The sequence below is a fragment of the Taeniopygia guttata genome, chromosome 20 (genome assembly GCF_048771995.1).
Source record: "Taeniopygia guttata chromosome 20, bTaeGut7.mat, whole genome shotgun sequence".
In the NCBI taxonomy this organism is placed as follows: Eukaryota; Metazoa; Chordata; class Aves; order Passeriformes; family Estrildidae; genus Taeniopygia; species Taeniopygia guttata.
The window spans coordinates 9,477,821-9,494,349 of NC_133045.1; the positions used below are offsets into that span (position 1 = coordinate 9,477,821).

At 48.4% G+C, this 16,529-nt stretch overlaps 1 protein-coding gene across 12 annotated transcripts in view; it reads left to right on the top strand.

Annotated features, from left to right (window-relative positions):
• Window positions 1–6,311: 6,311 nt before the first annotated feature.
• The window catches only part of KCNQ2 (potassium voltage-gated channel subfamily Q member 2), a 72,931-nt gene continuing 62,713 nt past the window's right edge, over window positions 6,312–16,529 (top strand). For 9 of the 12 annotated variants that reach the window (XM_030288780.4, XM_030288784.4, XM_030288785.4 and 6 more), the window contains exon 1: window positions 6,313–6,711. In XM_030288780.4, the coding sequence (XP_030144640.4) occupies window positions 6,416–6,711 (296 nt within the window). In that variant the 5' untranslated portion in view covers window positions 6,313–6,415. Of the gene's footprint in view, window positions 6,712–16,529 lie in introns of all 12 variants that reach the window. The other 3 variants (XM_030288781.4, XM_041720238.2, XM_030288788.4) reach the window with 2 other exon arrangements.

The following is a 16,529-nucleotide window of genomic DNA, read 5'->3' on the forward strand; positions in this document are numbered from 1 at the left end:
TCTAATATTCTTTCTTCAATATTTTGAAATGGAAAAAAAAAATTACATAGCAAAAATGTAAAGCAGATTTTTTTTTTTTAATTTGGAAGGTTTTTTTTTAAATCTCTCTCAGTAATGAAGAAGTAAAATAATTAGCATTAAAGCTTTTCAGTATTTTAGTAATTGGGTTTGGTTTTCTTACTTGCCAAATCTGTAGATTTTGACATTTCAGAAAGAAAGAAAAAGAATTGAAAAAAACAGTTTTGCATTAAAAAAAAGAATTTTTTTTTTTTCTCCATGCAGGTTTAGAGCTTTTGCATCTCCTCATGCTGCTCCCCTCCTGCTGGAAGGACCCCTCCCAGCCAGTGCCTTTCCCTGCTCTTCCCTAAGGAACACCCCATCCCTGGGACAGGGCCGGATGGGATTATCTCCGTCAGAGATGTCTGATCCAGCACAGCTCCCCATGTGCTGTAACCCCAGCAGAGCTGGGATCCCCCTCTCATCCTGCCCCAGCATCTCCTGCCCTACACACCAACACTCCTTTTATGCCCCCAAGCTTGGGCTCTAGAAGGTTCCTCCCAGCCCAGGACACCTGGGACCATCTGGAGCCTATTTATTTGAGCTGGTTTCCCTTCCATGTCAGGATAAAGCACAGATCAATCTGATGTGCCCCTCCTTGCAGAGATGATGTGTCAGAATCAGCTATTTCAGTATGGGCTTGTTTTTTTTGGGTTTTTTTTCGGATGACAACCTCCAGTCCCTAAATATTCATGCAGGTTTTGATTCAGCTTTGAAGTCAGTGGGAGGCAGGTGCTTGAATGGGAACAAAGCACCTAATGGGCTTTGTGGGACTGGGTCGCAGCCAGGATGCAGTTATGGTTCTGGGAGGTGCTTTACTGGGACCAGAGCCAGTCCTGAGCTGGATTCCAAGCTCCTGAAACCAGGCAAGGCTGGAAGAGCTGCCAAGCAAGACCAAGTTTAGTTTTGTTGCTGTAAGTTGTGTATTGTGGTGATCACAGCGCCGGTTTGGAGACACTGGAAGGGGCTCTTGGTGGGAAGGCCGTGCCCAAGGAGCTTGTGGCGGTCATCAGGGTGTGAGAGGAGGTCCTGGAGCAGCTTTGTCCTGGGGGATGAGGTCAAAGAGCTCTGAGGTGATGGCGATTTGATGGTGTGGCTTTGGTCCTTGTGGGTGCAGGTGGAAACCCAAGGAGGTCAGGAGGAACAGTGTGAGCACTGGGAGATGTGAGGGATGACTAAGAGAGCTAAATTTACAGAGCCTGGGAAAAGGAAGGCTCAGGGGCAACTGTGGTCACGGGCTAAAAATACCTTCAAGGTAACAGTATAAATGAAGAAAAGAAATTACATGTGGTCCCAGAGGAGGAGAGGGCAGGAGAAGGAGCTGGAGGGCAATGATGGAAGTGTGGAAAGTAGAGATGGGGAAGGAGACCTGGCCAGTGGGGAATTTGCCAGGAGAAGGGTCTGTGTGCACTGAGTGGGGCAGAAGCAAAGCAGCCTAAAGGTGACAGGGAAATGGGCTGGGTGCTGGTCCCTCTGTGACTTACTTTCAGCTTCGTGGGTGCTTTGAGAGTAATACAATTTAATTCAAGAGAATTCACCATAATTTTGCTTTTTTTTTTTTTTTCCCATTTGTTTTTTCTTCCACATGCCCAATCAAGCAGCTGTTTTTTCCAGAAAACAGTTTTCCTTAGAGTCAGGTCTTCACAGCTCAAATTAATATTTAGACCTCAGCAATTTTAATCACCCTTAGAAAGCAGGAAAAAAAATTTCTAGTTAAGAGTGGAGCATGTGTGTCTCCCAAGTCAACTCAGTGTAACTTAGGGAGATTTCTGTTCATACAGTCAGACACTTCCAGCTGCAGCTCAAGCAGGATTTGTCCTGGGCTTTTCTGGAGCAGCCTCAATGAGGTCGGTGCTGTCTAAGAACAGGGCAGGAAGATGGATGGTGGCACAGAAATTTTGCATCCAATAAATATATAATATAGGATAAGCAGCTCTGTCAGCAGCAGGATGAAGGGAGCCTGGCTTCTTCCTATCAGCATGTTGCTTGCAAATTCTGATTGAAGATTTTTAGTGGCTGAGAGGTGTGGCCTCCTCATGGGCACCTTTTCCTGTGCCTGGTAAAGAGAAGAATACACTTTAAAATCCCATTTGAGGGGGGAAGAAGAAAACATTGGGGAGCCTCTGTCTATCAAGGCTTCTAGTTTTGATGAAAATTGATAGAAACTTAATTAGCATTGGAACAGATGACTGTCGGATTTGATTAGAATTGGAAAACCATCTGGCACATCTTAATTTCAGGTGATTAAAAAAAAAAACAACTTTAAAAAATCAGTGCTGATGCTGTGGTTGTGACTGAGTGCCAAAAGCAGCCTTTGCTCTCTGCCCTGTTTGAACCCTCTTGCTCTCAAGGTGGTCCTTCTGCACCAGTGTCCTCACCATGTGCACGTACTCTGCAGCTGTGCCACAGCTCTTCATCCCAAATGTGGAAGCTTTGGCTGAGCATTGTCTTCTATTCCAGCCAGAAACATCACACTCACCTTTCTCCTTTGGAAATGTGTAATTTCTTTATTAGTGCACAGCTTTTTCCTACAGCTTTTTTTCCCCTGAAGGCTCCACTTTATGCTGGGGAAGCATCTCCTTCCAGGTCAACTTCCTTGTATGAAACAACCTCTCTTGGGTCAGGGCCACTGGTTTCAAAGCCAAAACTGATTTGCTGTGTGTTGGGAAGAGTCAGGCAGGGAAGAAACATGAATAATCAATAGACAGGGGCTCTTGAGTCTGTTTTCTGCTCAGAGAAGAGGATGGGGGTGGTGGGAGGTGAGGGGGAGCTGAAGCAGAATGAAATGGGTGGACACTGGGTACAGAGAGATTGAGTTGTTAATGTCTTTTCCCTTGGCAGGTTAGTATTGCTGGGATGTTGCAGCATCCTGTACAAGGGGAGGTAAAGCCATCTGCTTTAGGGTTTGAAAATAGCTCTGGGAGAGAGCTGTGAGTGACAAAACCCAGGCTATGGGTAGCACAGTTCACACAAACCACCAGCTGGGTGGGAATGGAGAAAGGGCTCTCATTCAGTGTTTCAAGCAGAAATTTATCCCTGGAGTCATTGTGCATATTTCACACCAGTAATTTCTTACTACGTCTCAAAAATCGCCAGCGGACAGAGCATGGACTTTCTGTGTCTTAACATGGATTGATGGGTTTCATCCTACCTTCAGGGTCTAAGCTATCTGCCATGGTGTTTGTGTTTTAAAGCCATCACCAGTGTTGAAAGCAAAGGACTGACTCAGTAATTCTGTTTGTTTGTGGAGACATAATGTCCTTGGATCAGATAAAAGCACCTTCCCACTGCTGCTTTTATATACCTCATTAATTCCCGGTGTTAATGGCTGTGTCTTGTCTTCTGCCACCCAGCTGAAGTGGCACACAAGTGACTCCCTCTCCAAAACTACCTGCTCTAGGCTCTGTGCAGGACATCACAGCTCAGGAAATGTTGGTGTCCCAGTAATTCCCTGAGACTGCTGCTCCTCTGAGGGCTGCAACTGGCCAGGCTGGGTCAAGGGACAGCTCCTGTGAGTGGCACCTGGGGGTGGAAAGGGGAGAACCGTGTGCTTCTGGACACTCCACTGAATCTGGTGGTGCCAGCCCATGGAATATTATCAAAAAGGAGTCAGAGATGCCCTAAGAGTCCAAGGTAAAAAGAAAGAAGGGGTGAGGCTACAACAGGCCTTTGTCCACAATTTCAGGCCTTTTCCACCTCCCAAAGACCACTCTGTTCACAAAAGGAGGCAAACCTTGATGCCAAGGCCTTGCTTGTCTTTGAGGTTTTGCCTCCCTCCCGAGTGAAGCAACAATCCCTGAGAGCTCCTACAACCACCCCGTGTCTTTCCTCAGCCCACCCATGACTTGGAAAGGGTGAGATCCCACCCTTTACCTTTCCCACCCCCCATTTCTGGTGGTCTCAGAAGTGCAGGATACCCAAATCTGTGCTGCAGTGTGACACTGCGAATGACCAACTAATTAGGCAAAGAGGAGTGTGTTGAATTTAGATTCTTCTTTAGGGCTCACAGACTATTTGTAATCTTGAATTTATTAATTGAAAATTGCTTCCTTTGTTTGTTGTTGGCCTTTTTGTGGAGGGGGATATTTCCTGCTTTGGGACTGCGTCACTGGATCTATAATAATGCACTTTGTACATTAGTGCCAGGCACATTTGTAATTGGCCACCCTATTAAAGAACACTAATGATCTTACAAGTGTTCACAAATAATGAATAGCATGGCCCCTCATTGAATTGAGCAATTTATTCACTGACATACTTGCAGATCTGTTTTTCCAGGATTTAACCCAGCTTTAGTTTTCTGCCTGCCTTGCAGGGATGGATTCTCTTTCAGCCATGTGTTGGAGAGAATATGGGTCACAGGAAAGGTTCTGTTCATAAAAAATGTAGGGCTGCTCCAAGCTCACTCTTCTCTCAATGTGCATGACAGGGTTTGGGGAGTGAGAGGCAGCAGCTTTAATCTCAGTGCTCCTCCTATCCATTAGTTCTCACTGTGATCCTCCTGAGAAATTAGGAGAGGACCAAAAAACCAAGACTTGAGAAGTGCACTCTGAAAGGTTATGTTGATTTTCTCATTTAAATATGAATTTCAGGAAAAGCTGGCATCAATACAGAGTGGTAAGATTGGTTTTCCAACAAAATCCAGCCCTGGGTGGCTCCTGCAGCCACCATTTTGCTGCTTCTCTACTAACATTGTATTGAGGTATTTATGATGAAAGGAGCAGCTTACCTGAGCTTGCTATTTAATTTACATACAAAAAGTTTTGTCCTAAAGCCTTGTTTTACTTACAAAGAACATGCAGAGGTATGCAGTTCACAGATCACTTGTGATTTTTTGGGTTGTAGGGGATAGAAATGTCACTGGGAAGGAGATGATGATCCTGGGCTTCACTTTATTTGATTGCAAGTCTTCCCACTGTGCTGCAAAGAACCCTTTCTATGGGATAATTATGTGGGGCAGGCACCTCTGTCCTATCTTCTGCAGTGTGCCTGTCTTCTCCTGAGTCCAGTGAAGGTGTGCCAGCAGGAAATATTTCCTGGGGCAGAATCCAGCCATGGTGTAAGGGGGGAAATGCTGCTGCTGGACTGTAAATAGTGGGGCATTAAAGAGCTGATTAGGGTCAGCACATCTGGAGATGGACTTTCTGTGCTGGAAGCTTGGCTTCTGAACAGCTTGGTGACCATATCATGGTGCAGTTTCAGCATGAATGCTGAATTTGGGCTACCAAGAAGACAGGATGGGCCTTTGGGAAGAGTGGAGAAAGGGAACGACTTTGCACCGTGGGATTTGTGGAGAGGTCGAGCAGGTCTGCTGCTGAGTGGGCTCACGGAGATGGGGCACGGATTCGATGACACCTCTGCCAGCAGGAGCATGGGGATGGGCACCCCATTGCAGGGCTCTGCCCAGCCCTTCTGGGGGGCAGGAGGAGCCCCCTCCGTGGTGGTTTGAGGGGGGTCCCACCGCCTGGTTTGGGGACCAGACACTGGGCTGGGGGCCGCAGGAAGATGTTGTGTCTTGATCTGAGGGTGGGATGTCAGAGATGTTAGACCCTGCTTTTGGGCAACAATGCCAAACACTGCTTTTCTTGTGGGGGGCGCGGTCAGAGCTGCTATTTTATTTTATTTTATTTTATTTTATTTTATTTTATTTTATTTTATTTTATTTTATTTTATTTTATTTTATTTTACTTTACTTTATTTTATTTTATTTTATTTTATTTTATTTTATTTTATTTTATTTTATTTTACTTTATTTTATTTTACTTTATTTTATTTTACTTTACTTTATTTTATTTTATTTTATTTTATTTTATTTTATTTTATTTTATTTTATTTTATTTTATTTTATTTTATTTTATTTTATTTTATTTTATTTTATTTTATTTTATTTTATTATTTTATTTTATTTTATATTTTATTTTATTTTATTTTATTTTATTTTATTTTATTTTATTTTATATTTTATTTTATTTTATTTTATTTTATTTTATTTTATTTTATTTTATTTTATTTTATTTTATTTTATTTTATTTTATTTTATTTTATTTTATTTTATTTTATTTTATTTTATTTTATTTTATTTTATTTTATTTTATTTTATTTTTATTTTTGAAGGGGTGAGGAATGGTAAACCCGGATTTTTGGGAGTGGGAGGGAGGGGGGGAGTGCGAGAGGCTGCTGCCGGCTGGGGATGCCAAGGGTTAAGGGGGCGGGCGGCGGCGGGGCGGCGCTGGCGGAGCCGATTGCAGCGGCTGCTGCGGCTTCGGCTGCGCCGGGCGCGGAGCAGCGGCGGGGAGCGCGGGCGGAGCCCCCGCCGGAGCCCCCCGCCGCCCCGGCCCCGCCGCCCCCCGCCGCCACCATGGTGCAGAAATCCCGCAACGGAGGCGTCTACCCGGGGCCAGCCGCGGAGAAGAAGCTCAAGGTGGGCTTCGTTGGGCTGGACCCGGGAGCTCCGGACTCCAGCCGGGACGGAGCGCTCCTCATCGCCGGTTCCGAGAGCTCCAAGCGGGGCAGCATCCTCAGCAAGCCCCGCTCCGGGGTCTCGGGCAGCGGGAAGCCCCCCAAAAGGAATGCTTTTTACCGCAAGCTGCAGAATTTCCTCTACAATGTGCTGGAGAGACCGCGGGGATGGGCTTTCATTTACCACGCATACGTGTGAGTAAAAGGGTGGGGGGCAAAGCTGATGGCACAGACCTCCCCGGTTCGGGGTGCCCTCCTCCATCCCCCGAGCCCCCAAACGCGCCGGAGAGGAGGGATGCTCCAGCTGCAGAGCGGGTGCGGGGAAGGGATGCCGGGTGCCAGGGCTGGCTGGGGAGCCCCGGGGATGCTGCGGGGGACGGAGGCTGAGCCGCTCCCCTCATCCTTCCAGGGATCAGCCGGGCCGGGCCGCCGCTGCATCCCGCATCCCGCATCCCGCATCCCGCATCCCTCGCCCCAGCCCAGGCGGTGCCCGGGCACGGAGCGGTGATGGCCATCCGGGGAAGGGGGCGGAGGGGAAGAAGCTGCCCCTGCAGAGCTGGGGGGTGGCTCCCAGGAGAGGTGCGCTGCGCCGAGCCCCTGTCTCCCCCTGCCCGCTCCTGCTTGCGGGGGAAGGGGCTGCTCATGCGGTCGGTGCAGGGGGCTGGAGCAGCGGGAGTGATGGGTAGCGACTGTTCCTCCGTCTTGCTTGAAATCACCATAGCAATGCTGTGAGCAGAGGAACAAAAAGCTCTGCTCAGGCACCGTCTCTCCTCCCCCCCACCCCCCCAGCATCCTTCCCTCCCCGGCCCCATCTTTGCCTGCTGGGTGGCTGCAGTCGGTCGGGGGCCGGGGTTGGTGCTGGGGCTCTGCTCAGGGTTCTGGAGGTATTTCTTGTCCCCGGTGGGAAGCGTCTGAATGGGAGATGTGTCTAGAAAGAAATGCTAATCGTTGTCTGGGGCTCCCTGCCTGTACAGCCGAGCGGTAAACAAAGGAGCATCCCTGGGTACACATCTCCCCCTGGTACCCGGGTTTTGGGCAGAAACGGCCCAGCTGACCCGCGTTTGGCAGAAGGATTCCCTGAATCCCTGAAGCATTGCTGCATAGGAGCGCAGATGACTTCCCGTTGTTCCCAGGATTGCAAAGGGAGGGTCAAGATAAATCTCGGTGTTACTGCAACTCCCTTCCCTCTGGGACTTTCCACAGTCCCACTGGGCTCTTCCGCAGGCCTGGGCTCAGGCTGAGATGCTCCTATCCTTGGTGCCAATGGTTTTTTTGTTTTGTTTTTGTGCTTTTCCTCTATCAGCTACGGCAAAAGGATTTTTGGGGCCTTTTCTTTTTTCCCTCCCCTCCATCCTTTTGCTGTTTTACTGCTGTAAGATAAGGAGTTGGGATGTGCTTTCTGCTCCTCAGCCATTTTGTACATTGAGGCCTTCCTTGGAGGTGTTGGTGGGACCAGTCGGAGCAGGGAGATCCTTGCTGGGTGAAGGGGGAGGTTTGCCGAGCACTGCAGCGAGTTGGGGTCCTTGGGAAAGCTCTCCCCAGGGAAATGGGAGAGGAGAAGAGAGAGCATCTGTGGAGCTCAGCTGCAGCTACGATGGGGAGTGTGAAGTCCAGCACTGGGCATTCTGAGCACCTTTCATGCTCTCATCCATCCTCTGGAGTTGTGGGTGGTTTGTGTCACAAAATCTTCCAGAACTGTGTGGAGGGGCCAAGTGCTGGTGTGGGGAGCTGGGTGCCTGTGGGTGCACTGAGGGTGGGGATGTTTGTGTGCAAGGTGCTGTTAAATACAAGTGAGACCCCAGCTGGGGGACACTGGGGTGACAGTGACAGAGATGGAAGGGGCTGAATGCCCAATGACAAACAGCAGGGGTAGCTCTGACTGCGAGGGCTTTACAAACATCTTTGGCTTCTTCAGCTACTCTGTCTGAACTTCTGAGCTGTTTGGCTCTCTGCGGTGGCATTTGCTCGGGCAGCCAGGAGCGCTCCCAGGGCAGGAGCAGGGTCCCCCCAAACTGCCCTGTCCCAGTGCCAGGATGCTCCCAGTGCCCCTTGGCTCTCACCACGTAGCTGCATTCCCCCAGCCCAAGCAGCTGAGTTTGTTCTGGGCTTGTGACTCCACTCGTATCCACTGTGGCACCCCAGAGAGCTGTGCAAAACCAAACTCTGCCCCCACCCCTCACGCACCTGCTGGGAAATGGAGGCTGAATTCAGGGCTGAGGTGGTAATTGCACCAATGTCTGTGAAGAGTTGGCGATACCATCATTTTTTTACAGTGTGTGGGGAATTTCTATGGACTCCAGCTTTCTGTACTATACCCATGATAGGTTTAGCCTTGGCAGTTTGCTGTTACAGCTTTGAAGAGCTGAAGGATATGGGAACCTTCACACAAAGCTGCCAGGATAAGCTCATGCATCACTTATCCCCACTTGCTGCCCGGGTGAGCCTGGCATGGCCTGTGCCAGGTCTGGGAGCGTTGGAATGGCTTTTGGAACTGGAAGTCAGTAATGCAGACAGACAGGACAGATAAAAAGCTTATTCAAAGGTGTGGAAGGATAACAAGCCTGCCTCAAGGTCACAAAGTTTGTATGGAAGAGCTGGAACCATTCCCATGTCCCAAAGACCAATGCAGTGCCCCACCTCTGCTATTGGGGTCCCTCTGTCTCCTCGTGCCCCAAACCTCATTTTGTGCCAAAGCCTGGAACACAAAACCACCTTTAGCCCCCATCCTGCAGGAATGGGAGTCCTGAAGGAGACTGTGGATGGAGGGTGTCCTGTCCTGGCTTCAGTCACCCCTCTCTACTGCCAGCACCCCTATTTCCCTGCTCCTGCTGCTCACAGGGACTTCCTTGCATGCAGATTTATTTCCAGCATGAGTTTGTGATGCTGCAAGGCTGGGTTTTATCTCACAGGGATGCTTGCACACCCAGCTGCCTTTGCAGGGACTGAGCTGCTCAGGCAGCTCCCTGCAACCAAAGCCAGGACAAAAACTACTGGGACTCTCCCAGCACAGAGATGTTTTAATAAATACGAGAGGTGCCTCTGGGTAAGTACCTCTGCTAAATCCCTGCCTGCAGAAGCCCAGGCTGGATCTGCACAGGGCTATTGAGGCTCTGCCTTGAGCTGCCTGTGCAGGTTGCATTTATTTCCAGTGCTGCATCCTAGATCCAATCCTTCTGATTTCATTCCCCACCTCTTCCTGCTGTCGATCACTCCCTTTCGCACCATTTCTTGCATAAGAAATCAGGGAAATTCAAACCAGGGAATCTCTCACTCCCCCAGCCCTGGTCTCATCTCAGATGTTGCCTCTCTAGAAGCGCTCTTACCTCTGTGAGCAAAAGCACGGTTTTATATTTCTGTGTTATGATTCATTTTTGTACTTAATAGCTCTTCCTACACTGACACAACTGGGTGACCTGCTCTGGGGAGCTCTGTGTCTGATAAATATGATACATAATATATGTTTTGCATTACCCCACAGACAGCTAAGCCTGGTGGGTCCCATTTTTGAGTGTAGCTAGAGGTGCTCTCTGGCTCCCAGAAGTCTGAGCCTCCTTCATTTCTCACCTTCTCCAAATATCTTTCTTTTCTATTTCCCCCCCGCTTTTTTTTTTTTCCTTTTTTTTTTTTTTTTTTGACAGCTCCTTAACATTGCAGCACATGGCTTCATTCTGTTCAAGGCTGAGCTGAAACTTGAAAAGTTGAGCTGTGCCTAAATAGCAGGTCAGGCTTTTTGAGGGGTGTAGCAGCACTTAGATCTCAGTTTAGTTCTCTGTGCAGGTGGGCATTTGGCTTCTGAAACTTTTCCATTTCATTACTCTGAAAGGTTTGTTTTTTGTTTTTTTTTTTCCTTATAGTCCTTTTGGCTTGGTTTCTGTAACCTGTCCTGTGCACAGAACTGGCTGTAATAACTGAAAGTGATTTTTTGTCCCTACCTGCCATCTTATTTCCGGAGGGATCACTGTTCTGTGCCAGCCTAAGCAAGGTGCTCACACTGGGCACCCCCATGGTCTGAGGTGTCTGGAGACACATTTGCTGATCCCTGGGTGAGCTGCTCAGGTTTGGAGGCTGCATTTGGGACAGTGGCAAGAAAACAGCCTGGATTCAGGCACTTTTATAGGTGTGTGCTCAGGAACCAACCTAATTATTGTATTTCCTGCTTAGAATTTACAGCCCTAATGCATCTCTTTAACTGTGTTAAAAATAGTTTGGGTGCATTTTTCATCTGCATACTGTGCACCATACATTTAGTTAATTAAGCAAGTGCATGGACTTAAATTATAATAAGGAGGAACATTTTCTCCCTGTTTAATTCTGTTCAAATTTCCCTGCACCATCCCTATCCCATTTTTTCTTCCCTTTTCACCCAGACAAGCCACTTCTCTCTGCACTGTCCTGCCTGCCCTGCCTGCAGCCTGGCATGGCCATGGCTGGCACAGGGGGAGCACAGAGAGGGGATGAGGTGCTTCCCTGGAGTTCCAGGGTTTCTTTTTGCAGAAGTGGCCTCTTTTGTGACTCCTTTCACTCAGAACTGGTGGTTATTTCGCATAGATTCATTCCCAGATCATGTCTTACACCAGAATTCGTTGTGAATGTGGTCTGACAGTCCCGACTGTCCATCCCCAAACCCTGAGGAGTTCATGGCAAGCCCTCACCCTCAGACAGGGCAGTTTTGGGCAGGTATGATGGCACCAACTCAAAACCCATCCACCAGTGACATACAGGGACCTCTCTTGGATTCTCCTTCCCACCTCCAGGCTGAGTGGGATGAAGGGGCCAGTACGGATCTCCCACAGGTGCTGAGCTCAATGGACCTGCTGGGCTCTGACCTCCAGAGCTCTGCCCTGAGCTGTGGGGTCGTGTCCACCCCAGGGATCAGGGGACCTTGCTGGTGGGATGCCTCACGAGCTCCTCTCCAGCTGCTTAGTCAGAGCTTGGTGGGAGCAACCTGATTTCAGTCGCTTCAATGTGTCACGTTCCAGCCGTCAAATTCACCCCACACTGACATTAAGGAAATGAAAAACAAGCTGATCCCTGGCGTGACCTCGTTTTTGAGGTGCAACACCCCTCAACCAGATGAGTCTTGCAATAGTTCGATGTATTAAAAAAGGAATAACCCAAAATGCAAGTCCCAAATCCTGTACTACAGGGAAGATGGGCATAGCTTAAAGAGATATAGTTACAAAAATCAGGTTTCCTGATTTCTTTTTGCATTGCAGCAGAAGGAAGGGGTAACAGGGTGAGACAGGTGCCCTGCTCACTGTGTCCAGGGTGAGCAGGGCACAGAGTTTGCCAGGCATCAGTTTTATCCTTCATCTCAAGGATAAAAAACATGTAAATTTAGTGTTCGGCTTCTGGGAGTTAAGTGGCAAACACTTAGCCTGCATAACCCTTTTTAAGGTAGCCCAAATGCTCGCTGTTTTCTTAGTTCCTGAGGAACAGATTGTTCTTGAAATTGTGGTGGCAGGGAGATGTGCCAGTCCCTTTTCCTGCCATGTAATCTCCTGTGGAACAGACATGGTAGAGCTGAGAAAGGTGGAGGGTGGTCCTACAGAAGATTAATGGCCTTTCCCTGCTGGTGTGATGTCACTGCACAGCAAAGAGAGGAGTCTCAGCACTCAGACACACATTTCTTTGGAATAATGCAATGAATTTTCATCCCTGGTGGTCCAAAAGGAGCCACATTGTAAAACCAGATTGTTGTGGTGGTCTGGACCGTGTTTCATGAATGTGTTTAGAATGCATTTAGAGTGTATTTAGATGTACTTGATGAACACACGATGGCAAAACCAGTGCAGAAGGACAGTGGGTGCAGGGTCCTTCACCACTCTACATTCAAATGGCTCCTAGTCAGGTGGCAAGACAAAAAGATCTGGGCTGTTCTGACAGCTACCTGTGATAAAAGATGATTCCACCAGGACTGCAAGAGAAGATATTTCAATGTAAATTTTGTTTTCCAGTCAGAGCAATCCGTGTGATGAGCAAGTTGTGCGACATTGCTCAGCTCCCCGAAGCTGTGGTGACCTCGGCTCCCCACGGGGCTCTCATGGCCCTTTCCTGGGGAAGCTGCAAACTCAGCCTCCTGTGACACCGACAGCAGAGGTGTCTGGGGGCGTTGTGTGCATTTATTGCGAGGCACTGCAATAATTACTTGTGGTGTTGGACGGGGAGTATCTCGCACGAGGCGCTGCTGGGATGGCAAGAGCTGCCTCCTTACAGCCTCGGGGCTTCTTGGCTGTACAAGTGCCAATCAATGAGAAAGCAGAGAGCTCCTGCAGAACTCTCTGGTCTCTCTTTGGCATCGCTCCAGCCTTTTAATGTGCTTTTTAGATGTGTGGAAAAGTTTTGGTGTTGGTAAGCACCCATAAGATGATTTTTTTTTGGGTAGATTGGATGTCAAAGAGCTGCCTTTTCCAAGAGAGGAAGCAAGAAGACCTCTGGAATCTTCTCACCTCTCACTCTTGCTGCTGTAGGGAGGTCATTTAAAGCTACATCAGAGTCACCGGGGTTGCTGGGTGCAAGCCCTTGTGACTGAGTAGTCACTTGATTTGTCTTGGGATCTATAATGTCCAGATGTTGAAGGTGCAGTGAGCTTTCACTGTGAATTCGGTGATGCTCAGATATGTGCTGGATTCCTCATGGAAATCCCACAGCAGCCTCAGTGCAGGGTTAGATGGGCAGGTTTTCCTCCTGGAGGTGCCCAATTCCCTCTGCTGATGGCACAGGGAACCTAACTTCCCTTGCAAACCCTAGTGAGAGCTGGGTGGGACCAGTGCAGGCAAGGAGGAGAGGAGACAGAGCCTGGCATGATTTTAAACTGCAAAACAGGAGTGAGAGGAGGCATTTCCCACCTCCTGCCACAGCCTGTGGGAACTGGGGTGTTCAAAGGCAGAACTGCACTGTGGACACCCCAGCAGGTAAGGGGAAGGGGAGAGAGGAGGCTGATCCACATTGAAATGGGATGACCTGGATCTGAGATCCACTTTGGAGAAGTGGTTTTGAGAAAGGAATCTTTGTGGCAAACCCTGCTCAACTCTTGTGATCGGCAACACCAGACTGGGAAAAATCAGAAGCCACCAAGCCGTGTTGATACTGGTTGTAACTCCTAAGCAGCTCCAGTTGTGTCTCAGAGTGAAATGCCCAGTTGCCATCTTCATTCAGAATTATTCCATTTTTTACTGCCACCCCCAGGAGGGTGGGACAGGGAAAAGAAACAAGAGGACAGGCAAAGGCAGAGGGAATCACTGGGTTAGGAGGCAACTGCTCTCCATCTGAATTTCCTGGCAGTCCGTCGTGGCTGGTGCTTGGTCTCTTCAGGACAGATTTTGCCTTCCGGAGGGTCTTTCCCAAGCATTCACAAATTCCTCATTTGTAAACAAACCCTGATCTGCCTGGCAGTCCTGCTCTCTCGTTTAGAGCTCTGCCAGCCCTGGGGAGGTGACAGTGTGGGAGCAAATTAGGGCTGGGGTGGCAGCAGAGCTGCTGTCACGCACTGCAAGGGATGAGCACACTCCTAACGCAGCTTCCACAGCCAGCCTGTCACTCTCCATGAAGTTATCACGATGCCCAGGAAAAAAATAAGCTCTCAGAAATCCTGGCTCAAGGGTGACTTGTGGACACCTCGTGTGTCTCCTGTGTGAGGGCAGTAGGTTGTGTCTGGGCACCTGCTGTGGCTGTTTCTTGCAGATTTGGTGTGGTGGAAAAAACTAATATGGGGTGCAAAGGAAAAAGGAAAAAAAATCAGTCAAAGAATAGATAAAGTGAACAGAAAGGGGAAAATACTATTCTGTTAATACTACAGCAGTGTGCAAGCACCCCTAAGGGGAGTAGAAGTCTACAAGCTTCTGTTCAGCCCATCAAGTCAAAATCACCAGTTCCTGCTGGAAGACTGGGTGTGTTGAGCATCCAAGACACAGAAAAGGCATAAAACAGTTGTTGGGCCACTGGTGGTAAATGTTCTCTTTGCTCCACTTTACTTTTTAAGAGCGTTTCCTGTCACCTGATTTGCCTTTGGATTGGTGGTTTGGTTTCTGTCTGTGCTCCTTGGGTTTGTGAAGGAAGGTGGGGCTGGCTTTGGCCAGCCTGAGAACCTCAGCAGGGCTGGGAGGGTGAAGGTGGCATTTCCCAATGACATGATCACCCACAGAGGGACAGTTTGCTGTGATCTCACTGCTCATTACAGATGCAGCACGTAGAGGGCTGTGAATGGGTCTTATTGACTTTCTCCTGTTGGGGTGTTATATGTGGCAGTGAAATGACAGCTCTGGGAAATGTTCTCCTGCATGTTTATGGGCTTGTGCTCAACTCAGAGTCTCAAAGTGGCCATTAATTGGGTTTATGCATGCTGGGAGGTTCGTTACCTGATCTGAAGAATGTAAAAAGGGATATAAGAGCACTCCATCTTTCACTCAAAAGGATAGCAAAATAGGTAAATATAAATATCTGTATATTATAGATGGACAAAGGGGAAGTGAGGCTCTGTTCCCTCCTGCCACTCCAAGCCATGTGGTGGTTGAGCCTGAGTGCTTCCAGGAGAGGCAGTGAAAAACAAAACCTCTCCCCAATAACAAGGACTAGCCATTGCTTTTGAGGCAGGCATACTGCAGGAAGGGCTTAGGCTGGTCTGACCATTGCCTCAATGCTGGATATTGTTATTTTTCAGTGGTTATTGGTCCTTCCTCTTTCCTTTATGGAAATGCCAAGTCTTGCCCAGTTGACCTCTTGCTAGGCCTTCCTCCAAGCTTTCTGGGGTTTATTAGCAATGATTTGTGCTTTAAGGAGTGGTGAGATTCCTGAGTCATCCCCTTAGGCAGGGAGCTATTTATTTCAGTGTGTGTGTTACACTCCCTGGGAGTGGGTGTCTCTCTTCCGCTTTTGGATCCTGCCCTGACACTATATAAAGACTCCAGGCTTGAATGAGCAACAAAACCAACCCTCAAACTGGCTCCATCCTTTGGAAGCTCCGTGCTGCTGATCCCGTCTCTCCTGGCTGCAGGAGCATGGCTGTTTGGAGCATGGGTAGGAGCTTGCATGGGGTGTTTGTCCATCTCGGGGTGTGGAGCTGCTGGGACAGCTCGTGGGGACCTGAGTGTGCTGCATGTCCTTGTCCAGGAGCAGCTCTTGCGCTTCAGTGCCTAGTGGCTGAGGGGAAGGCGGGATTTGTACCTGTTTATTTCCCCCAGAGGTTTCTGTGCTGATCCTGCTGGGGTTTTGATTTAGTGGGGTTGTCATTATTTAGAGGAGATGAGTTCCTGAGTGGCTCTAAGCTTCCATTGGTATCAGAGCAGGGACTGGAGGTGCCATGGGCTAACAAGGGTGAGCTCCTCTGACACTGCCAGTGCAGGAATTTTGTTGTGTCCTTTTTCCCAGGATGGGCCTTTCCAGACACACCCCATGCCTGCAGAAAGCTGTCCTGAAATGAGTCTGGGGGGAAGGAGTAGCACCTCCCTGGGACCTGCACAGAAGCCAGCGTGCTAATGGCAGTGCTCATCCAAAAGCTGACTTCACACCCAATTAAGCATCACCCTGAGCCAGAGGGACAAGTCCTCATGTCATTATGTCTTGTACTCAATTGCTGGCACTTCATGAGGGCTGTGTCTCCACAGCCTGAGGCAACGGAGCATTTAATCCGTATCAGCACTAAAGAAACTTGGTTAATGTGATCTCTGGTTTGGTTCTTGTGGGTAGAGGATGCACATCTCTGTCATGGTCTTTTTCTTAGTTATGGCTATTCCTGTAAGGAAGGGAAAAGACTTAGAGAGAAGGAGAATTTCCTGAGCTTTGTGTCTGTAATTTACCAGAATTCTGCATTGAGTTTTTCTTCTCCAAGTTTTCTTCTTTTAATATCTTGATGTTTTTAATGCTATTTGTAATTAGCAGCTTCTCGCTTGTCATGCCAGCTAATGAGGGATAGGAAGAATTTCTGCACTGACCTTTTGTAGCTGATGATGTATTTCTTTTCTGCAACAGAAAACAGATGTAATTTGAAACTTTCTCTGAGCTGCCCCTCCAGATCC